The 21,229-nt window shown below is 39.7% G+C and overlaps 1 protein-coding gene and 1 pseudogene across 1 annotated transcript in view; one reads left to right on the forward strand and one right to left on the reverse strand.

Annotated features, from left to right (window-relative positions):
• Positions 1-1,516: 1,516 nt before the first annotated feature.
• The window catches only part of KIF11 (kinesin family member 11), a 64,267-nt gene continuing 44,554 nt past the window's right edge, over positions 1,517-21,229 (reverse strand). Inside the window, exons 17-22 of the mRNA XM_010381324.2 lie at positions 20,239-20,345; positions 13,364-13,643; positions 10,325-10,547; positions 6,928-7,079; positions 6,389-6,505; positions 1,517-3,261 (exon numbers count right to left, since the gene is read on the reverse strand). Of these exons, the coding sequence (XP_010379626.1) occupies positions 3,130-3,261; positions 6,389-6,505; positions 6,928-7,079; positions 10,325-10,547; positions 13,364-13,643; positions 20,239-20,345 (1,011 nt within the window). The 3' untranslated portion in view covers positions 1,517-3,129. The remainder of the gene's footprint in view (positions 3,262-6,388; positions 6,506-6,927; positions 7,080-10,324; positions 10,548-13,363; positions 13,644-20,238; positions 20,346-21,229) is intronic.
• On the forward strand, positions 7,952-8,494 carry LOC104676501 (annotated as a pseudogene).

Genomic DNA, 21,229 nt, shown 5'->3' on the forward strand with positions numbered 1-21,229 from the left:
AAGGTGTCTTCCTTTTGCTTGTGTTCAGCCAGTGTGTTGAGATTTCTTTGAAAACTGGTTGCCCCAAAAATTAACAAAGAAAAAAACCGTTTTTGCTGATTGGCTGTGTTGGGACACACCTTCAGTGCCTATCTGGGCCATTTTAAATTGGCCTTAGCCTTTACTTCCTGCTTGCACTGAGCCTACACATCAGCCAGACATGAAATCTTGGGGTCGTCTCAGGTTTGAATGTGCAGACTGACCTGGGAATGTGCATGGCTTTCTAAATCCCCCAATATACATGGGTGCTTTTGAATAACCTCATTTCTCTAAGAAATTCTCTCTGCTGCTTTCCTCTCAGGCTTTAGGCATTCCTTTGTTTACCTAAACTGTAATTTTTTGCCTCAGGTGGCAGCGGGTTGTTCGTCTTACAATATTTAGAGACAAACCTGCCACTTTCTTTCCAACCCTGATTGAGTTCTGAGTTAGATGAAACAAATGCAGATGCCTTGTGTCAGTCCTTGAAGCTGCCAGACTGGTCAGAAGAAACATAATCTTTCAAGAATAAGATCTCTGGGGCTGGGTGCAGTGGCTCACGCCTATAATCCAAGCACTTTGGGAGGCGGAAAAGGGTGGATCACCTGAGATCAGGAGTGTGAGACCAGCCTGGTCAACATGGTGAAACTCCGTCTCTACTAAAAGTACAAAAATTAGCTGGGTGTCGTGGTGTGTGCTTGTGGTCCCAGCTACTTGGGAGGCTGAGGCACGAATTGCTTGAACCTGGGAGGCTGCAGTGAGCCAAGATCATGCCAGTTTCCACTCTGGCCTCGGTGAGAGTGAGACTGTCTCCAAAAAAAAAAAAAAAAAAAAACTCTCTTCTCCCTAGAAACCAGGACCAGGACCCCACGCTGAGAATGTGGTCTGTGTGTCTTCAAGACTCTTGCAGAGCTGAGAATGGGGAAAGGGCAAGTAAAAAACACTGCCAAGCTTCCCTTCTCTTTTTAGGTTGCCTTTTTCTTGATTCAGCAAATGCTTAGTGCTGTAAACTATTTTCCTGGGTTCTGACAAAGTTGTTTCTGAATGTTTTTGCTTGATTTTTCAATGTTTCTGTGGAGGAAAAGGTCCTTGAAGCTACCTACTTGGCCATTTTTGCTGATGCTACTCTTGGTTACATTCTGAGGGCCCGACATTGTGTATGAAAATTGGTAGAGCTAATTTATGGCTCTGGATGTTAAAATTCTCTGGAGATTTTTGCTTCTGTGAGGCAGTGAAATTAGTTGCATCAGCATTCTCAGATAACTTTTAAACAGTCATGGAATGAGATGACTTAAAACTGGACTTCAGGCTGGGTGAGGGCCTATTTCTCACTAACCTTGCACGTAGGATAGTCCCTTGGAGTGCAACTAAAACCCTGCATGTTTACTAGGCTCCTTCTTCTTTGGTGGTACCAGCATAGTTTATTTTGGGAATGTGAATGCAGCTTGCCTAGCTCTCTAAACATACCCATTGCCAGAGAAGAAATAATGGAGCAAGCAGGTTAATGTAGAAACCACATTTATTAACCACGGATTCACTGAGGGCAGTTTATTAGATATTATCCACAGCTTATGCTGACATCTGATTTTGCAGAGAAATTATAGCCATTATGTTATTAAGATAATTCTACAAGATCAATTTAGTTTCTTGAAGGGGCATATATTCTAATTCTTCAATAGGGTTTGGTTTAATTTAGCTATCAAAGTCAAATGTCTCTAAACTTTACACACTAAACTCATTGTGGGCACAAAATTTATTCTTTGTACATATTCCTTCTAAGTGCTTTAGTTCTTCAAGCTGAAACATCTCAACTTCCAGAAATATGGTTGCCAGATCAAAAATACCAGAATCCTTCTAAGGGTTAAGATTTGAATCAAGAAAAAGATACATATACATATTTTATTATATACAAACAAGGAACAACAAAAAGTTTCATCATGTAAACAAAAGAATATAAATTATAGACATAATTGGAAGTTTCAGAAAGTCCTTAAATCATTGTGATCTTCTCCAAAAGACACAGGTCTTGGAGTGTGGGCACAGAGCCATCAGTCAGACGTCTAGGTGGTCTCCCATAATAGCAATTTATATTCTAGAGAAGTGGGCTTTTTGTGAACTCTGTCAGGGTGAATGAGTTAGGACTCTTAAAGGAATGAAATGCTTTCACATTTGGGGCAACAAGTGAAAAATATTGAAAGAAGGGATACAACTAGGATTAGATTTATTGTTGACAGTGATTTTAGAAATAAATCACTAAAAAGGTGCTAAAAGATTTCTAGATAAAATTCTGGCTACCGAAAATAAGAAAGGATACCTTTTGTGGCTTTACAAATGGTTTGGTGAAAAATAAAAAGGGAAAAAGTGAGCCGAGGAGAAAGCGAAATAGGGAAGTCTAGGAAGGAGGCAAGAAAATACACAAGTCATAGCAAGAAAAAAACATGAGACGGTCCTTTCTAAGGCCAGGTGTTGGTGATATTTACCTATGTAAGCTCAAGCCTAGAAGAGTACAGTTCTTATATATTCATTACTTAATACTATACAAGAAAAAATACTTTTCATTTGTTATGAAAGAACTACTTTATATGAAAACTAGAAATATGTATTTACATTGCAAATCCCAGATGAAACCCAATTTAATACAAAGTGAACTATAGGGATGACAGAAAAATGGGTAGATATCAAAATTCAACTAAATTTACAGTACTGCCTTATATCTTTTTTAAATTTTGTTTTTGAGACCGAGTCTTGCTCTGTTGCCCAGGCTGAAGTGTAGTGGTGTGATCTCGGCTCAACGCAACCCCTGCTTCCTGGGTTCAAGTGATTCTCGTGCCTCAGCCTCCCCAGTAGCTGGGATTACAGGAGTGTGCCACCACACCCGGCTAATTTTTAATACAGACGAGGTTTTGCCATGTTGGCCAGGCTGGTCTCAAACTCCTGGGCTCAAGCAATCCACCTGCCTCAGCCTCCCAAAGTGCTGGGATTACAGGCATGAGCCACCGCACCCGGCTGATATATATATTCTTTTAAAATCTATACACAAGGCTCAAGTTCTGGGGGTTTCAGGTTTTATTTTTAAGTTTTCTTTAAAAATAAAATTGCTAACCCCCAAGTGAATTAAAGGTTGATCTGGGCTCGCAGAGGTAATCTGCTCTTTGTCACCAAGTGCTCTGTAGTTTCTTCTACTTTAGACCTCTCCAGTGTGTTAATGCCTCTGTTTTCTTTGTCTTTTCCATGTGATTTTTTATGCTGTGGATTTAAGGGGGGGAAATTAAGTCAATATAAAGTAACATTTGATACACATTAACTACACTCTATTTTCAAAGTTCTCTGGGTTATAAGCAAGAAAACTTAAGTGTAGAAAACCAGAAAAGGTTTAGCACAAGTTTGAGCCAACAATTTGGCAAGTAGAACCTTCTTTATTTGATCACTAATGGAAGGAGTAGAGTGAAAGAAATATTAATTTTCTGTGTTATTTTCTAAGACATAGTTACAGATTTTACTCCAGGGTAGTGGTTCTCATCAGGGAGCAATTTTGCTCCCACAAGGGACGTTTGGCAATGTTTAGAGACTTTTTGATGTTACAACCAGGGAGTGCTACTGACTTTGAGTATTTACATAGTACACTGTTTTTCTTGTGTACCGACATAGTACAGTCCACAGGAAAGCCCATTACAACAAAGAATTACCCAGTTTAAAATGCCAATAGCACTGCTGTCAAGAAACCCTGCTCTAAGGAAACAAAGATTTGCTGTCATGCAGAAAAGCCAATTCTGTTTTAAGCAGAGAAACTGGTATATGGGACACCTTAAAAACAGTTTTGCTTAGTTCTTAAAAATTATATTTTATTTTATTTGTAAAACCTATTTCATATTCCTCATTTGGAAATTCTATTTCATTGGAATCCTACTTACCCATACAGAACATTAATGGACTGGTGACATTCATTGTACACTCAGTCATCAATGCTGAGACAAATTATAAACCAACTTTTAAAGTTTTAAACCCAGAGAAAATCCCCATATCACACTGCTACTAGGGAAAAGATCATTTCTGGACTTCAGCTGAAGGTCTAAAACCCCATCCCAAACCCTTTCTGGTATTGTAGGGACTTCCTTGCCATAGGTGAATCACTAAGCCTAATTCAAAATGCCACAGGTAATAATAATAAAAGAATTTCTGACCAGGGATTAAGTAGTCACCAGGTTCTCTTATCCTTCCCCCTTTCCTAACTTTATAAGATAGAAAAAAAGGATAAAAACTGAAAGAAACACATATATAGTTCTCTAATAGTAAAGAATAAAGCAAAAGGTGGCAAGAATTTAGGGATAAAATTGCCCAGAGGAAGACAGGGGGAGGAATTTATGAGAACCTGAGTTAGAACTTTGTTAACAGTTGAAAGCAGTGATGGAGAATCTTTAGACCTTAAGGGAAGAACCTGTAGATCTACTAAAAACAGTTACAGGCCAAGCGCAGTGGCTCACGCTTGTAATCCCAGCACTTTGGGAGGCCAAGGCGGGCGGTTCACCTGAGGGCAAGAGTTTGAGACTAGCCTGACCAACATGGAGAAACCCCTTCTCTACTAAAAATACAAAATTAGCCGGGTATGGTGGTGCATGCCTGTAATCCCAGCTACTCGGGAGGCTGAGGCAGGAGAATCGCTTGAACCCGGAAGGCGGAGTTTGCAGTGAGCCAAGATCATGCAATTGCACTCCAGCCTGGGCAACAAGAGGGAAACTCCGTCTCAAAAACAAAAACAAAAGCAGGTACAAGCAGTCAGGCGCAGTGGTTCATGCCTGTAATCCTGGCACTTTGGGAGGCTGAGGTGGGACGGCTGCTTGAGGCCAAGAGTTCGAGACCAATCTGGCCAACATAGCAAGACCCTCTCCATATATTAAAAAAAGAAAGGTACAAGCATATGCATCTCAGAGGTAGTACTTCAACTATAAATATAGATACCAATGTCCTACGTAAGGAAATTTTTCCTTCACACACCCTGTCTAGGCTTGTACCTTCAAGGAAAAAGCACTTCGAGGAAAAGATACCAGCACTTTACAGAGCCTCACTTGGAAGTTGTATTTCACTGGAATCCTCCTAATTACTTAACCATAGAGAACATTAAGGGCTGGTGACATTTATTGTGTACTCAGTCATCAATGTTGAGATGAATCATAAACCAACTATGTTCTCAACAGCGTTAAAAAGTGGGTAGGAGAGGCCAGGTGCAGTGGCTCACACCTGTAATCCCAGCACTATGGGAGGCCGAGGCAGGTAGACCACCTTAGGCTGGGAGTTCAAGACCAGCCTGACCAACATGGAGAAACCCCATCTCTACTGAAAAAAAAAAAAAAAACACAAAATTAGCCAGGCATGGTGGCGCATGCCTGTAATCCTGGCTACTCGGGAGGCTGAGGCAGGAGAATTGCTTGAACCCAGGAGGCAGAGGTTGCGGTGAGCCAAGATTGTGCTATTGCACTCCAGCCTGGGCAACAAGAGCGAAACCCCATCTCAAAAAAAAAAAAAAGAAAAGAAAAAAAATGGGTAGAGGGTTGGGCACAGTGGCTCACGCCTATAATCCCAGCACTATGGGAGGCCGAGGAGGGTGGATCACTTGAGGTCAGGAGTTTGAGACCAGCCTGGCCCACATAGTGAAACCGTATCTCTACTAAAAATACAAAAAAATTAGCCAGGTGTGGTGGTGTACGCCTGTGATCCTAGCTACCCAGGAGGCTGAGTCAGGAGAATCACTTGAACTCGGGAGGTGGAGGCTGAGTGAGTCGAGATTGTGCCACTCCACTTCAGCCTGGGTAACTCAGTCTCAAAAAAAAAAAAAAAAAGTGGGTAGGAGAGGTCACAAGATTTAATTACATTGGATTAGAGCAGGCAAGGTGCTCAGGAAACATGGGGTAACAGTTTACAAGAGAAGAGCCTCAGGCAGGGGAAATCACTAATATAACCTAAGCAGTCTCCAGTCTCTCAATCTTTTCAATCACTTTGCCTTCAAAGTCTGATTATGGGCAGAGATAGGTTCCAAGACTTACATGTCAAAGGTAGAAGGAAGAGAAATGACTACTCTCAGTGTCCGAGTATATAGGAAGCAGAAAAGGAATAAATACAATAGCTAAAGACTATCAGCTAAGGATGTAGATTAAGTCAAATTCTGCCTTCATTTATTCTACAGAAAACCCCTTATCAATATCAGATTTTTGTAAATAATTCAAATCATAAGCCTTAACAAGCCATCCTAAGGAATAACTGAAAGGTTTTTGTTGTTCTACTCACCACAAATAATGCCTTTATACTGAATAGTAAATGAATGACTTACATCAGATACGGAAGTCATCAGATACGGAAGGGTTATCTGATTATGATATACCTGGAAAAATGGAACCCCGCCAATTGATGAACAATCCACACCGGCATCTACAGATGGCTCTTGACTTAGAGGTTCTTCAGTATACTGCCCCAGAACTGCCTTTTCTATATCCACATCCTAAAAGAAGAAACTGGATGAGTGACTAAGTCCGAGGGCTTAAAAGTCATCGCAAGAGTAACGGTAGTTTTCTTCTTTGAATATAACACAATGCCCATGGTATAATATGAAAGTGAAACCCCAACAAAATTATTAGAAAGTCTACAAATTAATGAAAATAATTCCTAATATATTTTTATAGAGAGTAGAGGTTCCTATATAACAATGTTACTAAGCACAATATTCAGTACTGGCAATTACTACCTACTAGCATAATTTAAAAACTAGTAAGATTAAAAGAAACAAGCCTAAGGGCTAGGCCTATCATTAATGAGAGGCAGGGTAAGATTAAGGAGTGAAAAGTAAAATTCCTCACATGAAGTCAACCACATCAAGAGTTCACAAGAGAGTTCTATTATAAAATTATGATCCTTTAAATTTACCGGAATTGTCTCTTCTTTGTTGTTTTCTGAAGAGTTTAGCATCATTAACAGCTCAGGCTGTTTCCTTTTCAACTGATCAAGGAGATGTTCACGTGGTTCGGTTCTTACCAGTGTTGATGGGTATAAATAATTTTTCCTCTGTGGTGTCGTACCTTTAATGGACATTAGATAAGAGGTAACAATTAAAGTATGAGATGTAAATATTTTTAAAAAGTACTAAAACTTCCTAATCAATCTTGTCTTCTAAAAATATAAAATATAAAAGTATAATTGCCATATGAGAGGATCAGTCTTGCTACCTGTCAGGCAGACATTGTTTGCAACTAACAATATTTTCTAATTTGACAACAGATTTTACTATTTTCAAGATTCATCCTACTCTCTAAAACATGAAGTTTACCATCTCTGAGGATATATAAAAGATGTGTTATAAGCTCTAAAAGGAGTTGTAGTGTTCTGAAAAAAATGGCAGCATTATTGGAATGAGCAGATTTCCCAACATGGTTACTTTGATAGGAGTAATCATTTCACTATAAATGTGGTGTGGTGGTTAAATATTAACCAGTTATATATATACTATATTGCCCAGGCTGGTCTTGAACTCGTGGGTTCAAACGATCCTCCTGCCTTGGCCTCCCAAAGTGCTGGGATTACAGGCGTGAGCCACCACATCAGGCCCCCAGTTAGATTTATCTGTAATGAGCTCATACTCTCGTAATTTACAAAAGTACTTGCCTTTTCACTCAACATTTACATTCCTAACTTCATTGAAAAGTAGACAGTAAATCTTACAGGTCTCTTGGGGAAAAAATAAACCAACATTCTATGTAGCACCATCCCCTTTTAACAATTGGTTTTTAAATTAAAAAAAAAAGTTTTGTGATATAATTGACATACCATAAAACACTCATTTTATGTGGACAATTCAGTGGATTTTAGTGAGTTTACAAGGTATGCAACCATCACCACAATCCAATGAAGAACCCAATTATTTGTGCTGTGTAAAACAGCTTGTGGCTCTCCTTGCTCGCCTTCTGGCTTTGCCATGCCCTGCTCTGGAAAGACACCCACCATTTCACCCAGTAAGCGGCCCCGACCTGCAGAGGAGGGCGGCATGCAGCTCTGCTTTGCCCGGCTCTCCGAGCACGCCACGGCCCCCACCCGGGGCTCCGCGCGGGCCGCGGGCTACGACCTGTACAGTGCCTATGATTACACAATACCACTATGGAGAAAGCTCTTGTGAAAATGGACATTCAGATAGCGCTGCCTTCTGGGTGTTATGGAAGAGTAGCTCCACGGTCAGGCTTGGCTGCAAAACACTTTATTGATGTAGGAGCTGGTGTCATAGGTGAAGATTATAGAGGAAATGTTGGTATTGTACTGTTTAACTTTGGCAAAGAAAAGTTTGAAGTCAAAAAGGGTGATTGAACTGCACAGCTCATTTGCAAACGGATTTTTTTATCCAGAAATAGAAGAAGTTCAAGCTTTGGATGATACCGAAAGGGGTTCAGGAGGTTTTGGTTCCACTGGAAAGGATTAAAATTTATACCAAGAACAGAAAACGAGAAGTCATGCCTTTTTCTTAAAAAGAAAAAAAAAAGTTTTTGCATAAAGTGTTTTGGTGTTTTGCACTTCTATAAACTTACTAGCTTCACCTTCGAAAAGTACTGCATTTTTAATTTTTTTTTTTTTATGGTCAAGGAAAAGATCATAAAAAAATAAAACACAAAGTTTTTCTTTGTGTTTGGATCAAAAAGAAACTTTGTTTTTCTGCAATTGATGGTTGTATGTAAATCTGCTTTGTGGTGACCTGATGTAAAGTGTCTTCTTAAAATCAAATGTACATCAACTACAGATTTAAAAAAAAAAAAACCTGTATTTAACTCAAATGATCCCTCTTCAGCAACTTATTTTGCTTTGTTTTAAATCTTAAGCAATATTTTGTATTCAGTAAACTTAAATTCTTTCACAAGGTACAAAATCTTGCATAAGCTGAACAAAAATTAAAATGAAAAGGAGAGATTAAAGGTATTCCTTGTTCTTCCTTCTCTTCACTAGTTTAAAAACTTTTTAATCTTAAGATTCTTTGTGATGAGGGTGAGAAAAGAATCCTCAGTTTATTTTTCCACTATTAATCTTTCTTTTGATAAATCCTCTATTGACTGGGTAGAGGTATGTTTGTGAAAGACATGTAACTTGGGGATTTGTTACCTTTGGTTTGTTCCCCTGAATTTCATCTCATCAGGCAAATTGTACTAGTTGTAGCTATGAGTTTCCCTAAGTGAAGTAGCAATAGGCTATAATCGAGAAAATATGCCATTTATAGGGATAAGATAAATGAAATAATATATACTTTGGCCACCAGCTTTTTCTGTCTCTCATACATAAGCAGCACTTCATTGCAGATACGGGACTGATTCTGTGGCTTAGCTTGATTAACATCTTTTGGAAGTTTCTGCTAGTGTGCTTTCCTTTCTTTACTATGTTTCTCAAATTCCTTTGTGTCAGGATTTTTGGTGTCACTTAGGTTTTGTCCATCAGATTCTATGAGACACCAGGCATTGTTTTGAGGATTTGGGATATATACATGGAGTGCTTCTGGAACTATCAGTTTGCTTGGCCACCCAGTTTGTGAAAGCACAGGCAAGACTGTTCTTTTCTGATGATTCTCCAGGCCATTTAATACCCTGCAATGTATTCGTCCATCTGTAGGTCACAGTTCATTAGTGAGTCATGAAATCAACTCCCTGGGACATAGCCACCATTTTTGCGTACTGGGTGGGGCTATAAATTATTTCTGTTGTCAATAAAATTTAAATGTTTTGCTGCTAATAAAAAAAAAAAAAAGCTTGTTACATCTCTTCCATGAAGACCTCCCTGAATCATTACAGCCTACAATGATCTTTGACCTATCTGATCTCTCAAAATGTTGATTCCTAAATGCCAGTGGTCCACAGTGATCCCTGATCTCTTAAAACAGGGATTCCTAAATGGCAATAGTCTATGACAAAATGAGAGGAACACAGAACAAAATGCACAATGTAGTAAACTTTGCATTAAACTAGATTTAGTTAGTTATGTCTCTCCAATATTTGTGGTATTAAAATGTCCTTTTACAAACAGTGCTTGGTTTGTATTTGTTTTAAAAATATCCCCTATTAACAAAGTCAGTTCCCTGAATGTATGTGAAATTTTACTGAATTGTGATACCACCTGTATCATGATACTTGATTAAAACTATTTTAAGGTTCCAGTTTTCCCATTTTGAGTTGATTACAGTGAGATGGTAAATTCCTGTCAGGCAATGGCAGGATCTAATTTTTCTGAACATCTGACACTACATAGAGTTGAATTCAACTTCAAAAAATTTAACAATTCTATTTCTCTTTTAAAGTACCTGTTGGGATATCCAGTTTCAGATCCTGTTTCAGAAAGCAATTGAGCTTAGTCAAACCAATTTTTATGGTTTCATTAAGTTCTAGATTTTGTGCTACCAATTTTTCTTCATCAATAGTCATCTGATCAAGAAAAAGGTTATGCTGCCTCTCATGAGCTGCCTTATGTCCATTTGATTTCTCAGTGATGTCTGAACTTGAAGCCTCACAACATTGGTTTACAACCTGTAAATGATGCAAACAAGTGTTTATTACTAAAATTAAAGTTGCCAGGGTTTTATTCAATATCATATTTTCCCTTACCTTTTCCATAAATTTTTTTTTTTTTTTTTTTGAGACAAGTCTTACTCTGTTGCCCAGGCTGGAGTGCAGTGGCATGACTAGGGCTCACTACAGCCTTGACCTCCCAGGCTCAAGCCAGGTAGCCTCCCAGGTAGCTGGGACTACAGGCATGCCTGGCTAATTTATGTATTTTTTTGAAGAGATGGGGTTTCACCATGTTGCCCAAGCTGGTCTCAAACTCCTGGGGTCAAGCAATCTGCCCACCTTGGCCTCCAAAGATTACAGGCATGAGCCACCACGCCTGGCCTTCAGTAATAAGATTTTAAAACACATACAAAAGTAGAGAGAACAGTATAATTAATCCCCTTGTATTCATTACCCAGCTTCAACATTTACCAACAAGTAGAGTACAAACATTTACCAACAGGACTGGCCACTTAACTCCTCCACAAACCCAGGATTATTTTGAAACAACCTGTATCATTTCATCCATTTACTTCAGCATGTATCTCTAAGAGGTAAGAGCACTTTAAGACCACTATCACATCTGAAAATGTTAACACTGATTCCTTCCTATCAAATGTCTAGTCCATGTTCAGACTTCACCAGTTGTCTCAAATGTCTGTTACAATTGCTTTGTTTGAACCAGAATTCACCACTAGATTTGTTTTATAGGTCTTAAGTCGGTGACCAAATAATTTATCATCCAAATTGGAAACCTTTTAGAGTGAAAGGGCCCATTCTTAATAATCATTCGAATACAACTTCAACAAGGATTGCCTCAGGCAAACTAAGACTTAAGGACCTCTAGTCTTAAGTCTCTTTTGGTCTACAGGTTATCTTTTCTCCTACTTTTTTCCCTTGGAAAAAAACCTGTTGCTTAAGACATGAGGTCTTTACCCTATTGAACATCTCAAATTCTGGATTTGGTCAACTGCATTTCTATGCTTTATTTTCTACAAACTGGCTAGACCTAAAGGCTTGATTTAATTCAGATTTAATTTTCTAGCAAGAATATTTCATAGGTAGTACTGCAAACACAAAATGCTTTGCTGAGTCTCTCATGTTAAGATTTATCAGTGAGTTCAGGTATGGTTAGCCTATTAATTATAAAGTTGCCCATCAGCTTTTGATCAAATGGTTTAAGCCATCATTAATATCCACAGGGGTTATTTTATTAAGAGTTGCATACTGGTGATATATTCTATCATTTCTTCTCCATTTTATTAGCTTAGAGTCTAATGAAAAACTTTTCTTCATTACCCTGCTAAACCAATACATGGAAAGACAGATGGATGCTATATTGTTTTTTAGGATGCTATATTGTTTCTTCTTATTTACCCATTTTCAGGACAATGTTTTGCTTCCCTGGCATGATCCAAAGAAGACCTATGAAATTTTTATGAGTTCCTAAGTTTTAATATATTTGATGTGTTTTAATCCTTTATGGCCATTATTCTTTTTGATGCTCAAATTATACCACCTTTGAACATGGGGAGGTTGACAACCTTGAGACGGAGTCTCTCTCTGCTGCCCAGGCTGGAGTTGCAGTGGCCGGATCTCAGCTCACTGCAAGCTCCGCCTCCTGGGTTTACGCCATTCTCCTGCCTCAGCCTCCCAAGTAGCTAGGGCTACAGGCGCCCGCCACCTCGCCCAGCTAGATTTTTGTATTTTTTAGTAGAGACAGGGTTTCACCGTGTTAGCCAGGATGGTCTAGATCTCCTGACCTCGTGATCTGCCCGTCTCGGCCTCCCAAAGTGCTAGGATTACAGGCTTGAGCCACTGCGCCCAGCCCCTCAGAAATCTTTAACAGCTTTCTTACTTTCTGGTATGACAAGATCTCTAGGGTCATATATTGTACATTTCCTATCGCAAATCTGAAATTAGCTATTTGTATACAAACTCTAGTTCCCTTTAGTGAAAACAGCTTATATAGATTAAAATTTGTAATTCTTTGTACCTACTTCCTGTTAGTAAAATCCTTCTAATGCAAAGAAAGAAAAAACCAAGTTACAAAGGGCTCATGCAAGTATTAAGTTTAAGCAAATCCATAAACCTATCAAGTATCCTTTGGTTACCAGAACAATAACCTAAATACTTAATAATAGGTTTGAATGTACTTGGAGAAAAGTAAAAAGCATAGATAGGCCAGGTGCAGTGGCTCATGCCTGTAATCCCAGCACTTTGGGAGGCCGAGGCGGGTAGATCAAAAGGTCAGGAGTTCGAGACCAGCCTGGCCAACATAGTGAAACCCCATCTCTACTAAAAATACAAGAAAAGTAGCCGGGTGTGGTGGCGGGTGCCTGCAATCCCAACTACTTGGGAGGCTGAGGCAGGATAATTGCTTGAACCTGGGAGGCGGATGTTGCAGTGAGCTGAGATCATGCCATTGCATACCAGCCTGGACAATGGAGCGAGACTCCATCTCAAAAAAAAAAAAAAAAAAAAAAAAGCATATGTAAGTGGAAGGTATTACATATCAAAAGACAGGCTGCCCTTCTTCGAAGAAACTACTAAGTCAGAAACCAAGGATAAATACAGGAAAGAAACTGTACAAATGTTAAATTAATTCCAAGATCGAGAAGACATATACCAAAGCACAAAACAAGATCATGTATAAGCATACCAAATATTATACTTAAAAGTTTAAGTCATTATAGCTTGAAATATCATTTTTTAAAAATCTATTCTCAGCCAAGAATATTTAATTTTCTGATTATTATTCTCCCCAAAGTAAGTTCTAGTTACAAAGTTATTACCTCCAATAAGTTCTGAAGTTCCTGTTGCCTTTCATTTAAGGAAGATACCCAGTGTTCAGAAAAATAAACTGTTCTTGTGTTCAGAGACTCACATCGCTGTTCAGTCTCCTGAGATATTTTTTCCAGGTTGCCATTGAGTTTATCAGAGTGTTTTACAGACTCTTCAACCAATTTTGTACCTTCTTGGTTAAAATTTCTGAGTTCCTGTGACAAGCCATCAGAATCAGCACAAAATTTTTGACTGTGAAAAGTCATTTTGTTGACTATATCCTTAGATTTCCTATAGGAAAAGAGAATGACACTGTTGAAATGGGGAATTAAGACTCAAAGGATATGTAACTTCCCAAGATCACTCACCTCTTAAGTGGCAGATCTGAACGTGGGCAGTCTGGCTCAAGGGCCCGTGATCTTAATAAATCTACATTGAGAATGGATGCCTTGGCCACTGTCTTTTCACAGCATTGCCACTAAATGACCTTTGAAAGGATCATCTTTGCTCATGAAACCTTTCACAGCCCTCCTCCAGTTACAATGCTTTCAAAATCTGTCTGCTTGTTTTATTCCTCTTACTAAGAAATGTTACTTCAGGGGCCGGGCGCGGTGGCTCAAGCCTGTAATCCCAGCACTTTGGGAGGCCGAGACGGGCGGATCACGAGGTCAGGAGATCGAGACCATCCTGGCTAACACGGTGAAACCCCGTCTCTACTAAAAATACAAAAAAAAAACTAGCCAGGCGAGGTGGCGGGCGCCTGTAGTCCCAGCTACTTGGGAGGCTGAGGCAGGAGAATGGCGTAAACCCGGGAGGCGGAGCTTGCAGTGAGCTGAGATCCGGCCACTGCACTCCAGCCCCGGCGACAGAGTGAGACTCTGCCTCAAAAAAAAAAAAAAAAAAAAAAAAAAAAGAAATGTTACTTCAGGGCATCTACTACAGCCTCTTGTCTAGTCCCTAAATTGGACAATCAGTCATTTATTCTGTTATTAAGCAGTTTCCCTTGCCTAGTATATAAAACAAATCATGAACATTACAAATGTTGTGTTTAAATTAGCTATAAAGCTTTCTAATAATTAAAAGAAAATTATATTGGGGTGTGACAAATTATACATATAGAACAATATAACATAAACGATATAAAATTAATGTTAGTTAGACATACATTTAAAATTCATTGATAATTTCCCTCTTTGTAAGTTTCTCTATAATAGCATTCCAAGTTATCTTACAGGACAAGATTTAAACCTTGTGGAATGAAGTGACTCTCTATTACCACTAGATGGTACACCACGTGGGTAAACCAAGTGAGTCAGCAAAGATGTTGAAAACCAAACCTACAAATGAAAGTCATAATGATTGAAAAAAGGGCAAGGCACAGTGGCTCACACCTGTAATCCCAGCACTTTGGGAGGCCAAGGCAGGCGGATCACCTGAGGTCAGGAGTTAGAGACCAGTCTGGCCAATATGGTGAAGCCCTATCTCTACTAAAAATACAATAAATTAGCCAGGCGTGGTGGTGGGTGCCTGTAATCTCAGCTACTTGGGAGAGAGTGAGGCAGGAGAATTGCTTGACCCTGGGAGGCAGAGGTTGCAGTGAGCCGAGATTGTGTCATTGTACTTCAGCCTGGGCAACAGAGCGAGACTCTGTCTCAAAACAAAACAAAACCTCACAACTTAATGGGAAGATGAGATTGAGTTAAAAGTATTACAAGCCATGACAATAAATGCCAAGTGCAGTTATGTTCTGTGTGTATATAAACATCACCTAGATTCCTGAGTGATGAATACAAAGTCCCTAGACCATACTAGGAAACACTGGTGTAGACAATAAATGTCAGGAAAGCAGGAAAAATGATTTGCATGGGCCTTAAGAAACTGTATCACATTTCTCTTCCTACTTCAACCCTACTCTAGTATTTCCTCCAAAGCTATGGAATGGCCTAGAAATCCATCAGTCTAGATACCAGGAATAAAAAGCAGGAAATACTTTTTTGATTCAGCATATAGGAAGAGTTCACAATGGAACACGCTATACTTAACAGGATCAAAAACAGGGTTGAAAAACAAATGATAGAAGTTAGGTAGGGATATATAAATGATAGCTAGAGTTTTAGAACAGCACTGCTCAACAGAAGTATAATAGGAGCCACATATGCAATTAAAAATTTTTGGCCAGACACAGTGGCTCACACCTGTAATCCCAGCACTCTGGGAGGCCGAGGCAGGCAATCACAAGGTCCAGAGTTTGAGACCAGCCTGGCCAACATGGTGAAACCCCATCTCTACTAAAAATACAAAAATTAGCCTGGCGTGGTGATTAGTGCCTGTAATCTCAGCCATTCGGAAGGCTGAGGCAGGAGAATTGCTTGAACCTGGGAGGCAGAGGTTGCAGTGAGCCAAGATTGCATCACTGTACTCCAGCCTGGGCGACAGACCAAAAAAAAAAAAAAAAAAAAAACCTAGTAGATACATTAAAAAAGAAAATAGATAAAGCAATCCAAGTAACAATGTATTAGGTGTTTATTGCATATACAAACACCTAAGTAAAATATATGAAAATAATGACAAATACCAAAGACTCCCTCTCAAAAAAAAAAATAAATCTAATAGATACATTAAAAAAGAAAATAGATAAAGCAATCCAAGTAACAATCTATTAGGTGTTTATTGCATATATAAACACCTAGGTAAAATATATGAAAATAATGACAAATAGGAAAGAGGAAACAGGAATATACTATTATAATGTCTTTTCACTACACATGAAATGGCAAATTATTTGATAATGGATTCAAATTATCTTAAAATGTATACTTCAGCCGGGCGCGGTGGCTCACGCCTGTAATCCCAGCACTTTGGGAGGCCGAGACGGGTGGATCACGAGGTCAGGAGATTGAGACCATCCTGGCTAACACGGTGAAACCCCATCTCTACTAAAAATACAAAAATTAGCCGGGCGCAGTGGCAGGTGCCTGTAATCCCAGCTACACGGGAGGCTGAGGCAGGAGAATGGTGTGAACCCGGAAGGCGGAGCTTGCAGTGAGTGGAGATCGCGCCACTGCACTCCAGCCTGGGTGACAGAGCAAGACTCCATCTCAAAAAAAAAGTATATTTCAAATCCTAGAAATAATACTAAAAAGGGAAAATTTTTAAAGTATAAATAAGACAATGGAAGAGAAAAAATAAAAACATAAAAAGTGCTCAATTTAAATGAGGAAAGGCAGCTGGGTGCAGTGGCTCACACCTATAATCCCAGCACTTTGGGAGGCCAGGGCAGGTAAATCACTTGAGGTCAGGAGTTTGAAACCAGCCTGGCCAACATGGTGAAACCCCATCTCTAGTAAAAAAACAAAAATTAGCTGGGCATGGTGGTGTGTGCCTATAGCCCCAGCTACTCAGGAGGCTGAGGCAGGAGAATTGCTTGAACCCAGGAGGCAGAGGTTGCAGTGAGCTAAGATTGCACCACTGTACTCCAGCCTGGGCCATACAGCAAGACTCTGTCTCAAATAAATAAATTAAACATCATAGATTATAAATTTGATGAAAAAGCAAGACCCAACTATATGCTATCTATAAGAAACCCACTTTAAATATAAAGACTTAGACCAAAAGGGCCGGGCACGGTGGCTCATGCCTGTAATCCCAGCACTTTGCGAGGCCGAGGCGGGCGGGTCACGAGGTCAGGAGATCAAGACCATCCTGACTAACACAGTGAAACCCCGTCTCTACTAAAAATACAAAAAAATTAGCCAGGCGTGGTGGCAGGCGCCTGTAGTCCCAACTACTCAGGAGGCTGAGGCAGGAGAATGGCATGAACTCAGGAGGTGGAGCTCGCAGCAAGGGAGACAGCGCCACTGCACTCCAGCCTGGGCGACAGAGCGAGACTCTGTCTGAAAAAAAAAAAAAAAAGACTTAGACCGAAAATAAAGAGATGGAGAAGGATACATCATACAAATAGCAATCAAAGGAAAGCTGGAGAACCTGTATTCATTTCAGACAAAACAGACTTCAGAACAAGAGAGATTATCAGAAATAAAAGTGGAGATTACATAATGATAAAGAGGTCAATTCTCCAAGGAGGTATAATAATCCTAAATGTATATGCACCCAACAACAGAGTTTCAGATACGTGAGGCAAAAACTGATAGAACTAATAAAAATAAATAAATAAATCTACAATTAGAGATTTCAGTACTCCCCTCTTAGTCATTGAGAGAACAAATAGGCAGAAACTCAGGCCATGGATGACCTGAATAGCACTATCAGTCAACTTGATCAGAGTGACACATACAGAACACTTCATCCAACAAAAGCAGAATACAGATTTTTCTCATGTGGGTAGCACACAAACAAAGCATTATCAGAGTAACACTGCAAGGGCTCTAAAAACTAAATTGTCAGTGGAACCACAGCCCATAAAAGTGAGCCTGGATCTGTATGCTAAGCCTAAACAGGGTAAATGCCAGCTAAAAAATACTTAAATAGGATCCTGAATCTCCTAACATAATATCCAAAATCTTCAACGTACAATATGGAATCACTTATCAAGAACCACAAAATCACAAGCTGAATGAGAAAAGACAATCAGTAGACGCCAACAACAAGAAAACTCAGATGTTAGAATTGTCTGGAAAGGAGTTTAAAGCAGCCATCATAAAAATGCTCTAAAAAGAAATTAAAATACTCCTGGGAGAAAAAAAAATCTTAGCTAAGAAACAAGGTATAAAAAAAACCAAACGAAAATTATAAAAATAAAAATAAAAAAGCAATAACTGAAATAAAACACCTCACTGAATGGATTTAACAGTAGGTTAGAGATGACAGAAGGAGACTCAGTGAATATGAAGACAGATCAATAGAATTTCCCCAATGTGAACAGCAAAGAGAATAGATATATTATCTATAAGAAATATATTATACGTATCTCCTGAGGGACCAAAATAAAAGATCTAGCATTTGTGTCATCAAAGTCATAGGGGCAGAGAAAAAAAGAGTATAGGGCTGAAAACTATTCAAAGAATTAATAGATGAAAAATTCCCAAGTTTTGGTGAAAGGCATAAGCCTACAGATTGAAGCAGCTAAACAAAACCCAAATAGAATAAACTCAAAGAAATATGAGTAGACAAAATATAATCAAGTTTCTAAAGACAAAAAAGTTTTGAAAGCAGCTGTACTGAGATTGCCTATAAGGGAACAATTACTTGAATGGCAGTGGATTTCTCATTTCATAGAGGCCAGAAGAAGAAAATGAATAGCATATTTCAAATGCTGGAAAAAAATAATTGTCAACCCTGAATTCCATAGCCAGCGAAAATACCTTTCAGGAATGCAGGGGAAATCAAGACATTCTTGGACAAAGGAAAACAGAATTTGTGTCCAGCAGACCCACCCTTAAAGACTACAAGAAGTTCTTCACGCTAAAGAAAGCTTGAAACTTTAGGAAGTTTAATAGGAATTAAACGGGGAAAAATAGGGTAAATATAGTATCTTTCTCCTCATGAGAATAGAATATAGGCAAAAAAAACTGAAACTCGACAAATCTCCTATGTTATATAAAAATTTTTAAATGGATTATGAATATAAATGTTAAACCATAAAGTTATAAAATTCCTAAAAAAGAAAACATAGGTCTGACTGTAGTGTATGGTAAGTATGGGGAACTGGCAAGCAATGAGGCTACAAAGCAACCTTAAACTCTAATGCAGGCCGGAACTGGCAAGCAATGAGGCTACAAAGCAACATTAAATTCTAATATAGGCGGGAGGCAGTGATTCACACCTGCAATCTTAGCACTTTGGGAGGTCGAGGTGGGAGATCAGTTGAGACCAGGAGTTCAAGACCAGCCTGGCCAAAATGGCGAAGCCCCATCTCTACTAAAAATACAAAAAATTAGCCAGGCATGGTGGTATGTGCCTATAATCCCAGCTACTCGGGAGGCTGAGGCAGGAGAATCGCCTGAACTTGGGAGGCGGAGGTTGCAGTGAGCCGAGATCACGCCACTGCACTCAGGCCACTGTACTCCAGCCTGGGCTACAGAGCAGGCTGTTTATTTTTGTCTCAAAAAACAAAACAGGGCCGGGCGCGGTGGCTCACGACTGTAATCACCGCACTTTGGGAGGTCGAGGCAGGCGGATCACGAGGTCAGGAGATAGAGACCATCCTGGCTAACATGGTGAAACCCAGTCTCTACTAAAAATACAAAAAAATTAGCCAGGCGAGGTGGCGGGCGCCTGTAGTCACAGCTACTCGGGAGGCTGAGGCAGGAGAATGGCGTGAGCCTGGGAGGCGGAGCTTGCAGTGAGCTGAGATCCGGCCACTGCACTCCAGCCTGGGCGACAAAGCGAGACTCTGTCTCAAAAAAAAAAAAAAAAAGAAAGAAAAAAAGAAAAGCCAGATAGCAAATATTTTAGGCTATTGTTCAATGACTTGGATGCAATGACTCAACTTTGCCACTGCAGTGCAAAGGTAGCCAAAGACAACCAAAGACAACATGTAAATAGATGGGTATGACAGTGTCCAATGAAATTATTTGCAGTAACAGGCATTCAGCCTGCTAGCCATAGTTTGCCAAACCCTGCTCTACTTAGTGTATTTTTCATCAGTAATATAGGTTAGAAATTGTGAAATTACTTAGTGTGTTTTCTAAGATTGAGGAAATTCGAAAATATATTGTGGATAACAGCCAAGTTTTTCACTGTCTTAAAAGAGAGCACAAATACGCAATGAAAAGACATTTATATGCATGTATATATACACATACATAATAAAATATCAACAAAATTTGAAAGTACACAGAGGAATTATTTGTACTATTTAAAGCTTTTTCTTCTGAAATAATTTCAGACTTACAGAAAAGTTTAAGAGAATTTAAAAATAGCTTACTGCTGTATATTTTCCTGGACACTACTAAGTGGTTTCTGTATATTTTCACACTTTTCCTCCAAAGCACAGAATCTCTCTGTCCAAAGATTGATTAACTGGCAAAGTTCCTGTAAGAAAAGTATGGGAAGTGAGGAGACTTAAAATTATGACACTTGAACATTTTTTATGACTGATAACAAAACAAGAAATATTGTCCATAGGTGTTAATTATATAAATTCTTGACAAGAGAGCTTTAACTCTACCTTTCTTCCACAGAGGAAAGCAGTGGAAGTGATATTAAAATGTAGGATTTTTTTGTTTGTTTGTTTGAGACGGAGTCTTGCTCTGCCACCCAGGCTGGAGTGCAGTGGCTGGATCTCAGCTCACTGCAAGCTCCGCCGCCCGGGTTTACGCCATTCTCCTGCCTCGGCCTCTCGAGTAGCTGGGACTACAGGCGCCCGCCTCGTCGCCCGGCTAGTTTTTTGTATTTTTAAGTAGAGACAGGGTTTCACCGTATTAGCCAGGATGGTCTCGATCTCCTGACCTAGTGATCCGCCCGTCTCGGCCTCCCAAAGTGCTGGGATTACAGGCTTGAGCTGCCGCGCCTGGCCTTTTTTTTTTTTTTTTTTTTGAGACGGAGTCTCGCTCTGTTGCCCAAGCTGGAGTACAGTGACCGGATCTCAGCTCACTGCAAGCTCCGCCTCCCGGGTTCACGCCATTCTCCTGCCACAGCCTCCCGAGGAGCTGGGACTACAGGCGCCCGCCACCTCGCCCTGCTAGTTTTTTGTACTTTTTAGTAGAGACGGGGTTTCACCATGTTAGCCAGGATGGTCTCGATCTCCTGACCTTGTGATCCGCCCGCCTCGGCCTCCCAAAGTGCTGGGATTACAGGCTTGAGCCACCGCGCCTGGCCAGGATTTTTTGTTTTTAAGAGACAGGGTCTCACTCTTGTCCAAGCTGTAGTGCAGTGGCACAATCATGGCTCACTGCAGCTTCAACCTCCTGGGCTCA

The sequence above is a fragment of the Rhinopithecus roxellana genome, chromosome 11 (genome assembly GCF_007565055.1).
Source record: "Rhinopithecus roxellana isolate Shanxi Qingling chromosome 11, ASM756505v1, whole genome shotgun sequence".
NCBI classification, from domain to species: Eukaryota; Metazoa; Chordata; class Mammalia; order Primates; family Cercopithecidae; genus Rhinopithecus; species Rhinopithecus roxellana.